The 18,025-nt window shown below is 35.4% G+C and overlaps 2 protein-coding genes across 4 annotated transcripts in view; one reads left to right on the plus strand and one right to left on the minus strand.

Moving 5' to 3' along the window:
- LOC125675571 (uncharacterized) overlaps window positions 1-5,480 on the plus strand; it is a 45,760-nt gene extending 40,280 nt beyond the window's left edge. The window contains exon 10 of the mRNA XM_048913312.2: window positions 5,335-5,480. Within this exon, the coding sequence (XP_048769269.1) occupies window positions 5,335-5,337 (3 nt within the window). The 3' untranslated portion in view covers window positions 5,338-5,480. The remainder of the gene's footprint in view (window positions 1-5,334) is intronic.
- LOC125675570 (ribonuclease Oy-like) lies at window positions 4,252-13,422 on the minus strand. Of its 3 annotated transcripts, XR_007370565.2 has the most exons (12): window positions 13,285-13,422; window positions 12,879-13,070; window positions 12,618-12,698; window positions 12,196-12,280; window positions 12,017-12,060; window positions 9,138-9,210; window positions 6,402-6,472; window positions 6,078-6,188; window positions 5,893-5,935; window positions 5,729-5,800; window positions 5,263-5,545; window positions 4,252-5,099 (listed from the first exon to the last, which is right to left on the minus strand). XR_007370565.2 is itself a non-coding variant. In XM_048913306.2 (11 exons), exons 2-11 carry the CDS (start codon window positions 12,881-12,883, stop codon window positions 5,330-5,332), a joined length of 801 nt encoding a protein of 266 aa, XP_048769263.2. In that variant the 5' UTR covers window positions 12,884-13,070; window positions 13,285-13,422; the 3' UTR covers window positions 4,252-5,329. The 3 variants fall into 3 exon arrangements, 2 of the variants coding, with proteins under 2 accessions (XP_048769263.2, XP_048769264.2); XM_048913306.2 differs by having other exon boundaries at window positions 4,252-5,545; XM_048913307.2 differs by lacking the exon at window positions 12,879-13,070 and having other exon boundaries at window positions 4,252-5,545.
- Window positions 13,423-18,025: the final 4,603 nt, after the last annotated feature.

Consider the following 18,025-nt stretch of genomic DNA (forward strand, 5'->3'; position numbering starts at 1 on the left):
TTCTTCGGTTTAGACTACAATCTTCACTACTATTTTACAAATAGTTATATGAATCTTGGAGGCTCAAACTGCATTCAATGAATATCTGCTGAAAATACCTTAGCATGTAAAACTGAATTGATAAAAAATAACCAACAAGAGGCCCATGGGCCACACTGATCACCTGAATCACCTTAGTTTTGCCATTGCTCATCTGTTGTGCTTTTTGAAAATATCTTTTTATCAGTCTTTATTGTCATGAACAATTTTGACACCATATTGTGGCCCCAACGTATCCTTAAATAATTAGAACATAACTGCAAATAAATTCACATAACACTAACAACTAAAAGTTCTATCTTAAATAGTTCAGGAGAAATATAGGTATAATTTGTATTAAAAGTAGTTCAATCTTTCAGGTCAAGGTCACAAGTTCAAGCTTTACAAAATGATAAGATCTTGCCATAAAGATCATACATGGTCATAAATCATGGTATGATATGAAGACGTCATCAGAAATCTATAAACAAAATATGAATGTTCTATCTTACATATGAATATTTAAGGGCATATTAGATAGGTAAGATTTTTATTAAAAACACGCCAAAGGTCCAGGTTATGGTAGTACTCTACATCGTCATAATGACTGACTTCCTTTAAAAACATGGATGAAAAAATCGATATCAGCAATATTTGTCTTTTCCTTTTCCATTTAAATACCTAGCCGAGTAGCTCAGTAGGTTTGAATACTGACTGCTGAAATGTAGGTCGCAGGTTCGAGTCCAGCAGGGGTTTTAAATATTTTTCAGATTACCTTCTACTAAAACTGTCTTTTTTGACAAAATAAAGTAAATTTGAAAATTTTCAACTTCAAAATATTGTTGTACATATCCTCCACTTTTCATCTACATCAAATTTCTCTGGTGTAGCATACCTCCTTAAAAGATTATACACCATTGCGTCACATGAAAGGTCTTTCCGTATATATATATATATATATATATATATATATATATATATATATAGATATATATACATCAGTGTGTATAAGTAGCGCTTTAGGAGCATAACAAAACTTCCTTTCCAGGGAAGTCGTGTGGCCGAGTGGACTTACGCACTGGTTTGACAATCTTGCTAGGCGGTGGGTGCCGTACGTCGCTGGTTCGACCCCGGGCTGGGGCGAAAATTTTCAGTACCTAGTTGTGATTATTTAGTGCTATATATATATATGCAAGGTGAAGGTAACGAACAGTGATCAATCTCCTATAAGCAATACAAATAGATAGCTGGGCAAACACGGACCCATGGACATACCAGAGGGGGGATCAGGTGCCTAGGAGGAGTAAGCATCCCCTGTTGACCGGTCACACCCGCCGTGAGCCCTATATCCTGATCAGGTAAACGGAGTTATCCGCAGTCAAAATCAGTGTGCAAAGAACGTGTTAACAATCGGAATGAAACACGTCAGACAGCATTTGACCCAATGATACAAAATATAGAAGCCCTAGCTTGAAACATTTAAAAAGATATTTCAATGATTATTTCCATACATCAGCATATAACACTGTGATCCCCCATTGTAGCCACATCCCACCCCAGAGACAATGAATTGTAGCCACATCCCACCCCAGGGACAATGAATTGAATAAACTTGGATCTACTCTATGTCATGAAGCTTCCATGTTAATTTGAGCTTTTCTAACGTTTTTCTAAGCTTTTCAGAAGATTTTTAAAGATGCTCCCTATATGCTCGAATGTAAAACTTTGATCACTATTGTGGACTCAACCAACACCCAGGACCATGACTTTTACAAACTTGAATCTGCACTATGTCAGGAAGCTTTCAGATAAATTTGAACTTTTTTAAAAATCACTATACCCTCGCATGTCAAAATTTGATCCCCTACTGTGGCCCTAATCTACCTCCGGAGATATGATTTGAACAAACTTGAATCTGCACTATGTCAGGATGCTTTTATGAAATTGTCAACTTATCTGGCCCACTGGTTCTTGAGAGGTTGATTTTTAAAGATTTCCTCTATCTACTCGCATGTAAAATTTTGATTTCCAATTGTGGCCCCATCCTACCTATCGGAGGCAATGATTTCAATACTATTGAATCTGCTCTATGTAAAGAAACTTTCATGTAAACTTGAACTATTCTAGCCCAATGGTTCTTGACAAGAAAATAAATGACCCCTCTTTATTTTTGCATTTTCGTGATTATCTTCCCTTTGAAGGGGCACGATCCTTCATTTGAACAATCGTGGATTTCATTTACCAAGGAATGCTTTCTGCCAAGTTTGGTTGAAATCGGTGGTTCTGGAGATGAAGATGAACATGGGAAAAGTTTACGACGACGACGCCAACGATAAACAACGGGAGGTTTTAATCAGAAAAGCTCATTTGAACCTTCGGCTCAGGTGAGCGAAAAACTAGTTTCAATTGTAAATAACATATTTGCATTTTACATTTTGGTTTCTTGAAAGCTGTGACATTTATCATCGACATTTAAAGTGTCATACATTGTCGTAATACCCATTTGGTCAAACAAAAATACTGTCTGTGTAGTTACATGTACACGTATCTTAATACGGTTTAATCTGAACATTTTCAAATTTCATTTTTCCATTTTCAATCTTTATAATGCTTAATTAAGGTATTTCTAATGGTTAACAAACATTTAATATCAGTTGTCGAAGTACATAGGAGATAAAAAGCTCACAATTCATTGTTATGTAAACAAGACTCGTCCCCTGTTTTTGTTTACTTATAGGCTAGATATACCAGTAAAAGTTCGTTTAAGGCAGAGTTTTCAATTTACAAATTAATTCTGAGTATAACTAAATAGTTTCTAGTCTTTGGCCCATTTGATTTTCTTTTACGCATGCTATTTTCTATTTAGCAATCTATAAATAAATAAATATTTATTCATGAAAGTTCGATAGCTTATTTCCAGTGGGGTCCTTTGATACACGGATGTTTGTGCTAGGGGGTTCCATATATGTATATGTAAACAAAAACATGGCACGAACCTTGTTTACATAACAAAGAATTGTGAGTGCTGCATCTCACTTGTAACTCAGAAATTGATATTCAAATTTTGGTTAACCATTAGAAATACGTTAGTTAACTGCGGTAAATATCCCTTATTACTGGAGTCAATGTGATGTCCGTAGCTGTAGTTACGCCAAGATGGAGGACGCTGACAGAGTTGAAAAATATTATTGTCGATTTCGAAATGTTACAGGATTATTTTCCGTGTTTCATGTTTTAGTTAAATGTTCTACTAGATATTGAAAAAAGATACAGAGACACCGTGGCATAAAAAAACGGATTGATGTGGGTAACTATAAAAAATTAAATCATAGCTGATGTTTGTGACTTGAAAAATTGATGTACGTAACTGGTGCTGTTATGAAATAAGAAAATAGTTGATATGGCTTTGAAATACGTCTTATAAATGAAATGTAAGTTATGGGGTTGTTATCACTCGGAATCTAGAATGTTTGTAGAAGTCTTTACAAATGGTCGAACCTGATATCAATATAACTGAGGAGTTTGTCCATTGACTACTCCCGAGATGAAAATCGTCCCCATTCCCATCAATTAAAATACGAACAATTTACCTTGGACCCACTCAGACCCCCACCCCCCCACCCCGCCTCATAAAGTTGCCCCCCCCCCCTCGCAATTCCGATCCTGGATCCACCTGATTTCTATTTCTAGTAATTCATCAATAAAAAAAATAAAGCATGGGGGAATAAACCTTAATCATTACAAATTCATTGATTATGATTTTCAGCCGAGCTAGCGTCACCTATCTTGGGATGTCCGTGACTGCAGCTATCTATATCATATCGACCCCAGTGAGTACTAAACACACAGCAAACGTTAAAGCTTTATCACGCCAAAAATGCATCAGATCTCACTCCACCAAATTTTTAATTACGCAAAAACAAGGACACATACAGTATATCATCATATAACAGAATAAAGGCCTGATGATGTTGGTTTTGTTTTTCATCCTTGATAATTAGGATATTAATAGAATCTTTCTATTGTTTTGAAGTTTTAGTGTTCCTCATTTTATTCAATGTTTCACATAAGTACTTAAGGCGGTATGCTGCATCTTCAATGGCTTATAATGGAAATATATATATCTGCAATATTTGTATATTCTGTTTAGATTTATAATTGCCCAAGGACCTTCATAGGTCAGCTTGTTGACTGCTGATTGCGGGTTGGAGATTTTTTTATAACTAAATTAAAAACATTACACAGTTTTATTAGTTTTATAACATTTCGAAACATCGTTGTATATATCGTCTAATGGCAGATGACAAAAATAGAAACACAGATGAACAAAAACGGGAGAAACATTTTTGGAACGGGCACAACAGTGTCTGTATCAAAGTTCATGACTCCTACAACATTCATTGACATTTGGTGATTTTGGAAACAATATGAAAGGTGCAGTGTAAAAATACAAAATATGAACAACAAAAAAATACTTAGATAAAAGTGGAACTTCAGAGATAGCGTGTGTATACTTCTGTAACTGTTTCTCCCACAATCACAACAGTATTTCAAGTTAGAGTCAATTAATGATACGACTATAGATAACGCCGTTTACCTGATCAAGATATAGAGCTCACAGCGGATGTGACCGGTCAACAGGGGATGCTTATTCCTGCTAGACACGAACCTCTGGACACACCACGGATGGGGTCAGGTGCCTAGGAGGAGGTAAGCATCTCCTGTTTACGAACATTTGTTAAATTTTCACTACCGCATATATCCAGTAAATAGACGCAGAGGAAATGTTGACTTTTTGGTGGATGAGGAAAATTTACCAAAAGACCTGATGTGCGGTATTATCTAATTATTTGTCCTTGCAATGGTGCGACCCAACATTCGATTGGGCAAAACATAGGGTTCACAGCGTGTGTGACCGGTCGACAGGGAATATTTACTCCTCCTAGGCACCCGATTCCACCTCTGGTATATCCAGGGGTTCATGTTTGTCCGACTCCCTGTTTTGTATTGCTTGTTGGAGTTATGAGATTGATCACTGTTCGTTATCTTCTCCTTTCATGTCCTTTTCTGGTCCAATTATCCTGGAGAAGTCGAACATAGAAAACAGCGATGATAACAGACAAAGAGACAAAACACGTTGATTAAAAGCTATCTAGGCAGTGCATGGCTAAAATAAAGTCAAAAGATGTATTGTACTGATTTATCCCTTTGAAAACCTTCTCCCATTTGTTTGGAAAGTTTTACCTTCCAAACTTTTTCCTGCAGTTTATTGATTTTATCACCACAATAATTATATATATCTTCTCCAAATTTAAGTAAAAAATATAGGAATGGTGATGATAACGGAGAGCAGTGAAACGAGTGGGACTGATGACCGCCTTTGTCCATTTGGGGGCATCACGTTGCTACGTCCGGATGTGTGATGACGTGGGTACAGCACGTTTCCGTGGTAAATATTTTTCTTGTGACAGTCAATTCCGTGGAAGGTCTTATTAAAGCAAGTTCGGATCTCCCACAACCAGAGGGTCTAGCAAAAATGAAAACAAAGTTTCATTGACGAATAATGACAAGTATGGAAGGTGAAGATGACGAACAACGACAGTATAAAGTCTAAAGGCCACGGTATATCGTGTATTCATCTTGAATGCCTTCAACTAAATTCAATATATATGTATAGAAAAATCTAAGGAAATATGAGAGAAAGTTTTACCCTTTTCTTCCACATTTTTATGTAGGGAAGGTGGCTTGTTCCGTTTTCGATTGCATCTTCTATTTCCTGCATCTGAAGGATTCGAACATTTAACTAAACATTCATGATTGTAAAAAGATTGTAAAAATATGGAAAAGGATCTCTACAATTAAACTTATACTTACCTGAAATGATTTCCCTGGGTTTATTTGACTATTCTGCAGTATACTGAATTTTGAAAAATCCATAGAATCATTCAAAATTCACAAATGAAAATGTTGAACATGAAACTTTTAATTTTATTGTAGAATATGTATACAGCCATGTATCAAATAATCAGTGAATTATCTTATAACTGTCTTCCACGTACTGAGAAATATTGTAGTTACTGGCCAGCTGAATGGTCGTATTGAAATATTCCGCCACCGTCCTTGTGCCGGACACGTTAGCGCATGTTCCGTGTTTCTTCCACTGCTGCGCCCTAGCAAATCAATGGTAAAAAACATTTGTTCAGCCACTGTCATTCGAAACAAACAATTTACATCACCGTGTAAAATTCAACTTCATATACTTGCACATGGTTTGAATGCTTTATTTTTTTATTTTTCACCAGTTTCGTTAAAGAAACGAAATCCCCCAATTCTTTAATATTTCCTTCAAAACTATAGATAACATTGAAACAGAGAAAAAATACCAAAATTTTGAGGAGTTTCCTGTCCTGCTCAGAAGATCTGGCCAAACTCTGTTCATGTGGTTTCTAGTTTCCTATAGAAAAAGAACTAGATGAAAGGTGAAGATAACGAACAGTGCTACACTCATTTTCAAGATTTCAATGAATTTCATCGTTTAACAACCATCGTCAATAACAACCACTAAAAACACGTGACAATAACAACCTCTAAAACACGTGACAATACCAACCTCTAAAAACACAGGAAAATAACCTATAAGATAATAATATTGCAATAACAATCTGCTAGACAATGTTATCAGAAGCGATCTGTAAGGACACATTGATTGATTGTTATGCCATTTTACGGTGGTTAGTTAATAACCTGTAATAATACATAGGTAATACATGACATAATCTGTAAGAAAACGTTGTCAGAACTTTATCGTTACATTGTATTTCTTAAAAATTGTATTCTGTACACGATATGATGTGAAGGGACTTGATGCCAGTTTAGGAAAGCTGTAAACCCATATATTACCTCCCAAATTACCTGTTAATAGTTCATTTCATTACGGATATCACTACCTCTTAGAATATGGAGAGTTATCAAAACAAGAGGTACTGTGAGCAATGCTCACTAAGAATACCCCCCCCCCCCTTACCCCAATCTCCCAAAGGGTGTTGGAAATAGGTATAAACTACCTCTTTTCTGAGTGTAAAAAACAAATGGCATGACAAACCGAGCCATATATTGCTACTTCGACGTCCAGTGCGCTTGACCTTTGACCTTTTGACCCCAAAATCAATAGGGAACATCTTCCTCCCATGGGTAGTCCATATGTATGATATGGTGACTGTAGGTGGAAAGGGTAACGCTTTAGAGCCCGAAATCATATTGCTACTTCGATGTCCAGTGCGCTTGACCTTTGACCTCTTGACCCCAAAATCGATAGGGAACATCTTCATTCCATGGGTAGTCCATATGTATGATATGGTGACTGTAAGTGGAAAGGATAACGCTTTAGAGCCCGGAAACCATATTGCTACTTCGATGTCCAGTGCGCTTGACCTTTTGACCCCAAAATCAATAGGGAACATCTTCACCCCATGGGTAGTCCATATATATGATATGGTGACGGTAGGTGGAAAGGATAATGCTTTAGAGCCCGGAAACCATTGCGTCTACAGACGGACGGACGGACGGACGGACAGACAAACGGACAACCCGATTACAGTATACCCCCCCCCCCCCCACTTGTTGCGGGGGTATAATTACGCAAACAACATCTAGATTGAGTATATTGTAACAACCCTAATCTACGTAAAATTCCTGAATTAATTTCAAAACTAACTGTGAAATCACTGATTAAATTATGCTTATGCATCGTAAAGTTTTATGGACAATATAAGACTTGTTTTGTAGGTATCACACGGTCTACTTTCACTTCTTATCTATTCTTATGATTTACTTCTGATCTGTACAATGTCTATTGGTAATTCATGATGTCACATGTCTAAGGTACCATTGTATACAATTTGAGAGCTAGAATAAATTGAACTGAAGTATGTCGAACAATGTAATGTTATACCAGATGGAGATGACCTTCTTTAAAACATTCCCTGTGATCCCCGATGATTTGGTGTGATTTCTTTAGAACGACAATGCTGGCAGATTTCTTCCATTACTTTTTAAAACTGTAATGCTGGCGAATATCTTCCGGTTTCTATTTAATTAATTATGAAACGTTTTTCTTGCTTTTTGTTGTTGAGAGAAAAAATATATTGCTTGTGTAAAGTTCAAAGACGGGGTTGCGTTCTCAATATTTTTTTTATTTCATTGAGTCTTTTATGTATTTAATTTATTTACGGATATTATGTGAGATTTTTTCTATAAATACACCTACGGTGTTTGAATGTGCAATATCACTTATCCTGCAGCTTCACATAAAAATATACATATCGTGAATGATGCCCATGTTGTTTGAACTATAGGGGATACAACAGCAATGGACAATAGGGTAATTCTTGCGTAATTGACCAATCCCAGTGGTGCGAACGTTCTCTTCGTGATCAGGGGGAGGGGTGGGGGTTAAGATCGAGTACTGATCGTACCATGACTGTGTAAAACCTAAAACGTAACCACTACATCGCCAAGTTCACGGCGTATAGACGCGAAAGTCACTGGTTATTCCAATTTAACCTTTACACCGGGGCCCCGTGCACCGTCAGGCGTCTGTACGTTACACCTTTACACCGGGGTCCCGTGTACTGTCAGGCGTTTGGACGTTAAGAAAACGTCACTGCTACGACGATGAGCCCTAACTATATGTCTAAATGTGTGGTAATTCACCTACAGCTGAACTATCTCGTTATGATCGAACAACCTCGAAACAAAAACGAATTACACTATTACCTTCACTTACGTCTAATGGCTGTTAATCGAGACATTTATACCATGATTAAAACAAATCTGTATTATAGTCCCGAGGGGATCCGTGTTAGAATATGTCCTCTGTACCACATGCTTGTCATTAGAGGAGACTAAATGGGGCAGTCCTTCGGATTAGACCGCAAAAACTGAGGTCCCGCTTCACGATGGGTGTAGCACGATAAATATCCCTCCCTAGTCGAAGGCCATACGCGCCGAGCATAGGCCTAAATTTTGCAGCCCTTACATCTCCATATGAGTGAAATATTATCGAGGGGAACTTTAAACAATATAGAATAAATCAATCAATCGTTTTATCAATTGCTTACCAGTGGTATTAGTTTTTCCTTAAAAGGAATGTTGGAGCAGTTGTCAACGGGAGAACCATCTGATTTAGAGGGCCTGAAATTAGTGAAATATATCTATAGTAATAGTGACCTATATCTACACAAATAATGAAATAGGTGTGTGACCGGTCAACAGGGGTGCTTACTCTTCCTAGGCACCTCATCCCACCTCTGGTGTGTCCAGGGGTCCGTGTTTGCCCAACTATCTATTTTGTATTGCTTATAGGAGTTATGAGATTGATCACTGTTCGTTATCTTTACCTTGCATGTGCACAAATAGTGAAATATATCTACACGAATAGTGAATTATATCTACAGTAATAGTGAAATATATCTACGGTAATAGTGAATTATATATCTAAAGGAATTGTGAATTATATCTACAGTAATAGTAAAATATGTCTACAGTAATAGTAAAATATATCTACAATGATAATGAAATATGTCTACACTAATAGTAAAATATTTCTACAATGATAATGCAAGGTGAAGATAACGAACGGTGATAAAATATATCTACAGTAATAGTAAAAGATATCTACAGTAATAAATATGACTATAGTAATAGTAAAATATATTTACAGTAACAGTGAAATATATCAACACAAATGATGAAATATATCTACAGTAATAGTGAATTATATTTACAGTAATAATAAGATATATCTACAGCAATAGTGAAATATATCAACACTAAGTAAAGAAATAGTCTACACAAATAGTAAAATATATCTGCATAAAAAGTAAAATACATCTACACAAATAATGAAATATATCTACACAAATAATGAAATATATCTACAGCAATAGTGAATTATATCTACACAAAGTAAAGAAATAGTCTACACAAATAGTGAAATATATCTACACAAATAATGAAATATATCTACAGTAATAGTGAAATATATCTACAGTAATAATGAAATATATCAACACTAATAATGCAAGGTGAAGATAAGGAACAGTGATGAAATAAATCTACAGTAATAGTGAAATATATCTACACAAAGTAAAGAAATATATCTACAGTAATAGTAAAATATATCTATATAAATAGTGAAATAGATCTACACAAATAGTGAAATAGATCTACACAAATAGTGAAGTAGATCTACACAAATAATGAAATATATCTACAGTAATAGTGAAATATATCAACACAAATAGTGAAATATATCTACAGTAATAATGAAATATATCAACACGAAGCAAAGAAATAGTCTACACAAATAATGAAATATATCTACATAAATAATGAAATAAATCTACACAAATAGTGAAATATATCAACACAAATATGAAATATATCAACACAAATAATGAAATATATCTACATAAATAATGAAATATATCTACACAAATAGTGAAATATATCAACACAAATAATGAAACATATCTACACAAATAATGAAATATATCTACAGTAGTAGTGAAATATATCTACAGTAATAATGAAATATATCAACACTAATAATGCAAGGTGAAGATAAGGAACAGTGATGAAATAAATCTACAGTAATAGTGAAATATATCAACACTAAGTAAAACTTACACGGTACCAATTTTGATGCACCAGATACGCATTTCGACAAATAATGTTGCATCAGTGATGCTTAACCGAAATGTTTGAAATCCGAAATAACAATAAACTTGCTAGAGCTATTATAGGGAAAAACAGTGCCAAAATAGTGGAGTCGAATTCGTCTAAGGATAAGAGCTATGCATGAGGGAGATAATAACTTTGAAATGAATTTCTAAATTTTATCACAGCAATTAAATATACATCGTATTTTCAAGCTTGTAACGAAGTACTTAGCTACTATATATCTATGGTAATTTGATCTGATGACCTTTAAGCATTGGAATAGATCTACATGCAGTAATATTGTGATGTCGCGGTCCGGAATTTTACCGCTCCGGTTTGTGTACTAGTGTTTTAGTGTATACTTCCGTGACGCCGTAGCATGCTTTATGTCTCTGTAAATTTTGGGTATTTGGGCCTCCCTAAGGAGTAGGTTTGCTTAAATATCTTTGTAAACAATAACTTTACAATGTTATGGGTGTTTTTCTATAGGTATGATTATGTGTAATCGTTTTCTGAATCTTGTGGTATATTTTTCAATAATGTGACCTATTTTCACTCGAAACGTTTGTCATACGTTTACCATGCGTTTGTAATACGTATAGAGCCATGACTGGTTAAATAGTTTTTTATTCACGTTTTCGCCAACATTTTGATGAAGTTGATCAGTGTTTTATGATTGTTTCTTATTTGTTTTATAGTTTTTTACCCTCGTCTCATGAGGAAAGTCCCGAATAAAGAATATATATGGAGTTCCAGTCGACTCGTCCTAGTTTATTCTTTTAAGAACGGCACAAATATCAGGAACGGTTCAAAGATAAAAAGACAGGTTGGGAGAGGTGGAGATAACGAACAATGATCAATACCATAGCTCCAATAAGCAATACAAAATAGAGAGTTAAGCAAATACGGAACCCTGGATATTACCGAGGTGCAGGGATCAGGTGCCTAGGAAATGTAAACATCCCCTGTCGACCGGCCACACCCTCCACGAGCCCTTTGTCTAGATTAGGTAAACGGAGCAATCCGTTGTCAAAATCAGTGTGCCAAGAACGGACCAACAATCAGTATGAAACACGTCAGACAGCATTTGACCCTATGATAGGGTCAAATGGGTAAATTCTGATATGTTACACAGATGCAAAGCGTAATTATAATAACGATAATGATATTGATCATGCAGTTGTTGATGATAATGATGATAATGATGATGGTGATGATGATGATGAGGAGGAGGATGATGATGAGGAGGAGGAGGACGAGGACGAGGACAACATACCAAAATCCATGGATGGTCCAATAACCCGGCAGTGGTTTTCTGCACTGTAAATCAGAATTTTCCAATTGATATTAATACACTATATAATGTTCTAAAGAGAGGGATTCTCATTGGCGTTGGGTTTATTAATATATGATATGAGATAATTTACTTCCACATGATTTGAAATCCTAACTTACCAATTTATTTTCACAAAATGTCACAGGCCACTGAAACACCAATATGAAGTGGTCAAAGTCCACAGCCTCTACTCGTCCTTGATCACTGCGGGAGTAGTGAAACACGGAAGTAAAAATAATAATGTTACGTGTTAGATAATGTTTGTGATAATATTTAGTGATGTAAACTACTTCTTCATCGTGTGAATGAGTTAATAAATGATTTCAGGAATTTTGAAATTCATTTCTTTCCCAACACATTGATTGTTTCTCTCCAAAGGAATCATATCAATATTGATAATCGGTAGATTTAACGCCCCCACCCCCATCCCCACCCCACCCCTGTTTAGAAAGATTTTTTAGAAAAGATAAATTTTCGTCATTTTGGGAGATAAAACTCTCTTTCTTGAATGTTTGGAGTCCGTCACTGCTGTGATACATACATGTTCCAAATCATCCCAAGCAGACACAATGATTGAAAGAAATAAAATCTGGTTATGTCCACCATCGTGAATTCTGCATCGCTAATGATGAAAAAGTATGATCAGTATAAGTTTAACGCTTTTCGTGTAACTCGTAAATATTATAATAAACATCATTATATTTCTTTACTTAATTCAAGTCTTTATGGATAATCAAAACTTTATTATGAGAAATATATACAGATATTACTAATGACCAACATCATAATACACTCAGATTACTTCATTCTGGATTTATAGATGCAAGGTGAAGACAACGAACAGTGATCAATCTCATAACTCCCACAAGCAATACAAAATAAATAGCTGGGCAAACACGGACCCCCGGACACACCAGAGGTGGGATCAGGTGCCCAGGAGGAGTAAGCACCCCCTGTTGACCGGTCACACCCGCCGTGAGCCCCACATCCTGATCTGCGTTTAGGCAAAAAATAAAAAATAGTTTATCGGGCCAAAAAAATATTTTGATGATGTTCATAACTGCGGCACATTCGTACATATGAAAAATGATGCAAGTAAATATATATCATTATATAATTTGTAGAGACATCAAAGATAAAAACATTGGACATGCAAATATATAATTACATATTGTAGTATTCCAGATATTAATCATAAAAGCACAAACCTTTACAAAATGCAAGAAATTTGTCCCCACACCACTATCACGAATCTTATAAAGACAGAAAGTTGGAAACTTAGGTGGATTTTTATTCTCGTGTTTTCTTTTTCTAAAAATCACTCCGTCGTGTATCTTAAGTGCAACAACAAATAGGATTGTATGCATGACACGTGAATGTTTGAGTAGATATACTCTCTCTTTCTCTCTCTCTCTCTCTCTCTCTCTCTCTCTCTCTCTCTCTCTCTCTGACAGTTAAAAGGTACCACATTAATTTGCGTAATTAAAGCGTAAACGTAGTTTCTAAGCTTCTGGTGTTCCATATCTCCCTGTAAGTATTGTATACCTGTACGTAATGTACACGCTTCATCCAGTAGCCGACCAACTATTTGAAGCACATCCCCCATTCAAATTCAATTCTAGATCTGTATATACTAAATGTAGTCAAGCTTTGATTTTAATACCGAATCTTTTGTGACATCCTATATTCACCGTTTTAAAGGCAGCATGTGGGGGTGAGGTAGGGGATACACTTCTCACAAATCAAAATTGATATTACAATCCATCCTAGTTATTCAAACCCTAGCTATCTATATTTTCTCATTTAAAGTGTTGCAATCCCCTGTCACTCTCAAGATCTACTTAGTGTTTTTATGAACAACCAAAATACCGGTTTTTGAAAATGAAATCAAACATCTATTTGTTGACAACAGTAATGGATTACGGTGGTCTTCAGAAATTTCCAAAAACGCACACTTGTTTTCAAGGGACTGATTCACAATTTTTCCCGAAATTTTGTTTTTAACTTTTATTGATCAACATCTTCTGTCTAATGTGTTCGAAAGATTTCACGTAAGAATTAATGTTATACATGTACCTCATTTTAGAAAGTTCATTATTTCTTTTGTAAATTTGTAAATTGCGGTGTGTTATTATTTACAAAATTTTCAAAGGAAATGGATGTCGATCTAAGTGTATTATATATTTCACATTTCAAGCATTCTTCGGGTAAAATGTGGTATCTAGAAGTTAAAATTTGTGACTATGCAAAATTAAGATGCTTTAAATTACAAAATTGATATTTCACTGGTTTGTATACATAAAAAGACACTGATGGTTGCATAACACCGATTCAAGGTTAAAATATTGCTTTTATTCTTGCATTCAGGTCAAAATGTTGGCTGTCAACATCAAATGAGTTCTATTTGTAATGTTTGACATAAAAAAAAATTTTTTTTTAAATATTTCGTTCAAAAATTGTAAACCAGTCCCTTTAAAGGTTCAAAGACGGTATATATTTATAAGATTCATCCATGCTAAGGCAATATCCTGGAAAAGTAATCACTTAATGTTATAGAGCACAATGGAAGTTCTAATATATAAAGAATTTAAAAGACACAAGTCTAATTTTGTTGTTGAATCCATTAACGAGAATAACACTTTAAACACGTACGACAGAAATCCCTTTTCCTCTAGTTTACCGTGACAAGTATAGCTATATATAGCTACAGTTATATTTTCAGTAACTAGGAGTATAGATAAATATAGTACTTGAGAGTATATGTTTACCTTCGATCCCTCGCCAATATTCAGAGATTCGTAACTCCTCTGACACCGCCGTCTAAAAAAAATAATGACTATAATACATGTAGGTCTCGGATATCATGAAGAATGTTTAAAAAATAAATTTTACTTCTCCCCTGTTCTAATCGTAATTCATAGAAAAACACAAAATGTATAATCATCCCAGGACCTTCAGATGAAATACTGAAAGATAATTCGATCATCAATTGAGCTGTTCAGTATTACATTACATTAGAGAATGACTTGTACATGTACCTACGTGTCTCTAGGGTCTATATTCCCTGCCAATCATCCTCTAAGACTGGGGAACTCTGGTATACGTATATACAAGAAAACATTGACGCAAGCGTCAAATAGGCCGTAAAAGGCCGATCCCGATACACAGCGTCAAATAGGCCGCAAAAGGCCGATCCCGATACACAGCGTCAAATAGGTCGCAAAAGGCTGATCCCGATACACAGCGTCAAATAGGCCACAAAAGGCCGATCCCAATTATACACACCATTATAAGGATAAACAAGAGGCCTACAGGCCTTATCGGTCACCTGAGTACTTGTGTGATGATTAATGGTCGGGCTCGGAAAAGTCGAGCTCGGGATGTATCTAGCCATTACGTAAACCGGGCTTTATTGCTGTGCATTACGAAAGCGTCCGAGGGTAGTTCGAATGCACATCGGTATATAAGGCGGTGATGAGCGATATTTCGCCAATTCACTGTCGGAGCCCAAAGAAGTAAGATCGCAGCAGAAGCGGTAAGGCGAGAATAAATCTAACCCTGGTAATTTTTAGTATACGGTGGGTAGTATACTGGTTTTAGGGTATTATACAGGGAATTAAAACTGTTTGTTATATTTCGATATAATTATAGTCTGGGTATAAGACAGATCTGGAGATACATCCGAGACCCGTACTTGTATAGGATACATACCTGTTCCGAGGATACATACCTGCCCGGACACAGACCATATGCGTAACTAGATTTGTTTTCTCTTATATTAGGGATAGATAATCCTAAGACTTATCTGTATATATTGACTCGTTCGTATTCACATCATTTTTTGTAATTATTGCTGATTGCCATTTTTCTATATATACAATTTTTTTTTATCTATCATTGTCTTGATCTATCCAAATTTACAGACCCAAACACATTACACTAGTGAAAAAGTACCACTAGTCCCAAGGTATATTCAATCTAGAAAGAATTTCTGTTCTGAATATCTAAGCTAAATTCTAATGTTCATCAACAGTTTCAAACAGTCTTAAAACTTATATGCCCTCAATATGATATGTGCATTAAAATTAAAAGATGTGACTAATTTTGGACCCATCCTAGAGTCAAAACCCTGGATTGTGAAATTCACCACTTTTTGTACATCTTTTAGTATTTTACTTTTCCTAAGTACGCATTTAAATTTTACACAGCTTCAGTAAACTAAAAAAAGTCCTTCAAATCATTATTATAATTTTGACACCAAACTGAAACCAAACTCTTACCCTTAGGATCTTGGAATCTACAGTTTTGGTAAAGGAAAGGCGAAGATAACAAACAGTGATAAATCTCATAACTACTCCGTCTAAATATTCATTTAGTTTCAATTTAGTATCAATAGCACTAAAGGAGATGTTATCAAAATGTTTTTACATATAAACACTTTATACTAAATTTGGCCCCGCATTGGGGTCAGAACCCTACCTGCGATCATAGAATTTACAATTTTGGTAGGGGCCACCCTTTAAATCACTATCCATTTAGTTTTTCTTACATATGTGGAGTTCTACAGAAGGAGATTTTTCGATATTGGTCAATATTTTTGTGTCGTTTTTTGCCGTGCTCCTAAGGACCAGGGGTGCAGGAGTCCTGAAATTTATAATTTGCCCCCCCCCCCCCTCCCGTTCCAAAGATGTTTCATATCAATTTTGGAAAAAAAATTAAATGGTAGTTATCAAGATGAAGTTGGAAAATTCTATTGTTCACACATTCAATAACATATTGACTCCCAGCGTAAATCTTTAAATGTATAGCAAATAATGACCCGACTCTTGTCCTAATAGGTCTACAAAATTCATCAAAATGCCATCGGGTTCGTTGAATGTGATAACGTTCGTAATTCGTGAATAACGTTTCTAACGTTATTTGACGTGGTATGGGGAATTAAAATACTAAACCAAGAAAGATTACTACCCGTTTTTAAAGCTCAAAGTTTGTTTTTAATTTTAAATTGATAAAGGAAACGTTAATAGTCAGGTGCGTTGCTGCATATACGCAAGTACGCAACTGCGTACAATCATTTGAGAGAGAGAGAGAGAGAGAGAGAGAGAGAGAGAGAGAGAGAGAGAGAGAGAGAGATCTTTGCCATAAATAACTACATTATATAGTCCCGGTTTATAATCTAATCAGCTTGTCCATTTGATCAAATTAAAGTCCTTTTTTGAATTTCAAATCGTTAGCATCATGTCGAATATCGCTTTTATGTACATTATGTTGTACCCGGATTAGGATATTCTTTGTTATCAGTAACATTTACCATTTATACCATGCAGTCAAAAACAAAAACAAAAATAGCAAAACAAATATAAAGCCCGTCCAAGTAAACAAGGTGAGTTGGCATAATAAAACAATTTCGAAAATAACTTTGTGAATTCGTTTTAGCTTGGAAATTGACAAGAAACCCTGTTTCCATGCACCAAAAAATCAGTTGATTTCATTGGAAAAACTCAGGAGCCCCCAGGGGCGATCCCCCCACCCCTTCAGGCTTTGCCCTGGACCCACAGTGGCAGTCCCCAGATCCCTTGCCATACTTTGTGTACAAATGTTCTGTCTGGCTACGCGTCTGATAGCGAAACTTGACGTGTTGTTTGCCCGACATCTATAGATATAATACTTACATTATAGACTTTTACTATAGGTTCAGTATTTCACTCTTGGTCAAAACTTATCTCAGCATTGTTCTTAACGTAGTTCCACACTCCTGTGACGTCATAAGATTTTGCAAAGTCAATAATTTAATGACTGGAACATAAATTTTGTTGAAGTCTTTTTCAATAGTTATTGTAAAAAATCTTGTTAGCCATAAAATATTTCAAAAGTCTTAGTTATATTTGAATAGTCAATGATGTGTTTCAAAATGTTGAATCCAAGGACAATAACTCTGTTTTCATTAAA

This window comes from Ostrea edulis, chromosome 3 (assembly GCF_947568905.1).
Source record: "Ostrea edulis chromosome 3, xbOstEdul1.1, whole genome shotgun sequence".
In the NCBI taxonomy this organism is placed as follows: domain Eukaryota; kingdom Metazoa; phylum Mollusca; class Bivalvia; order Ostreida; family Ostreidae; genus Ostrea; species Ostrea edulis.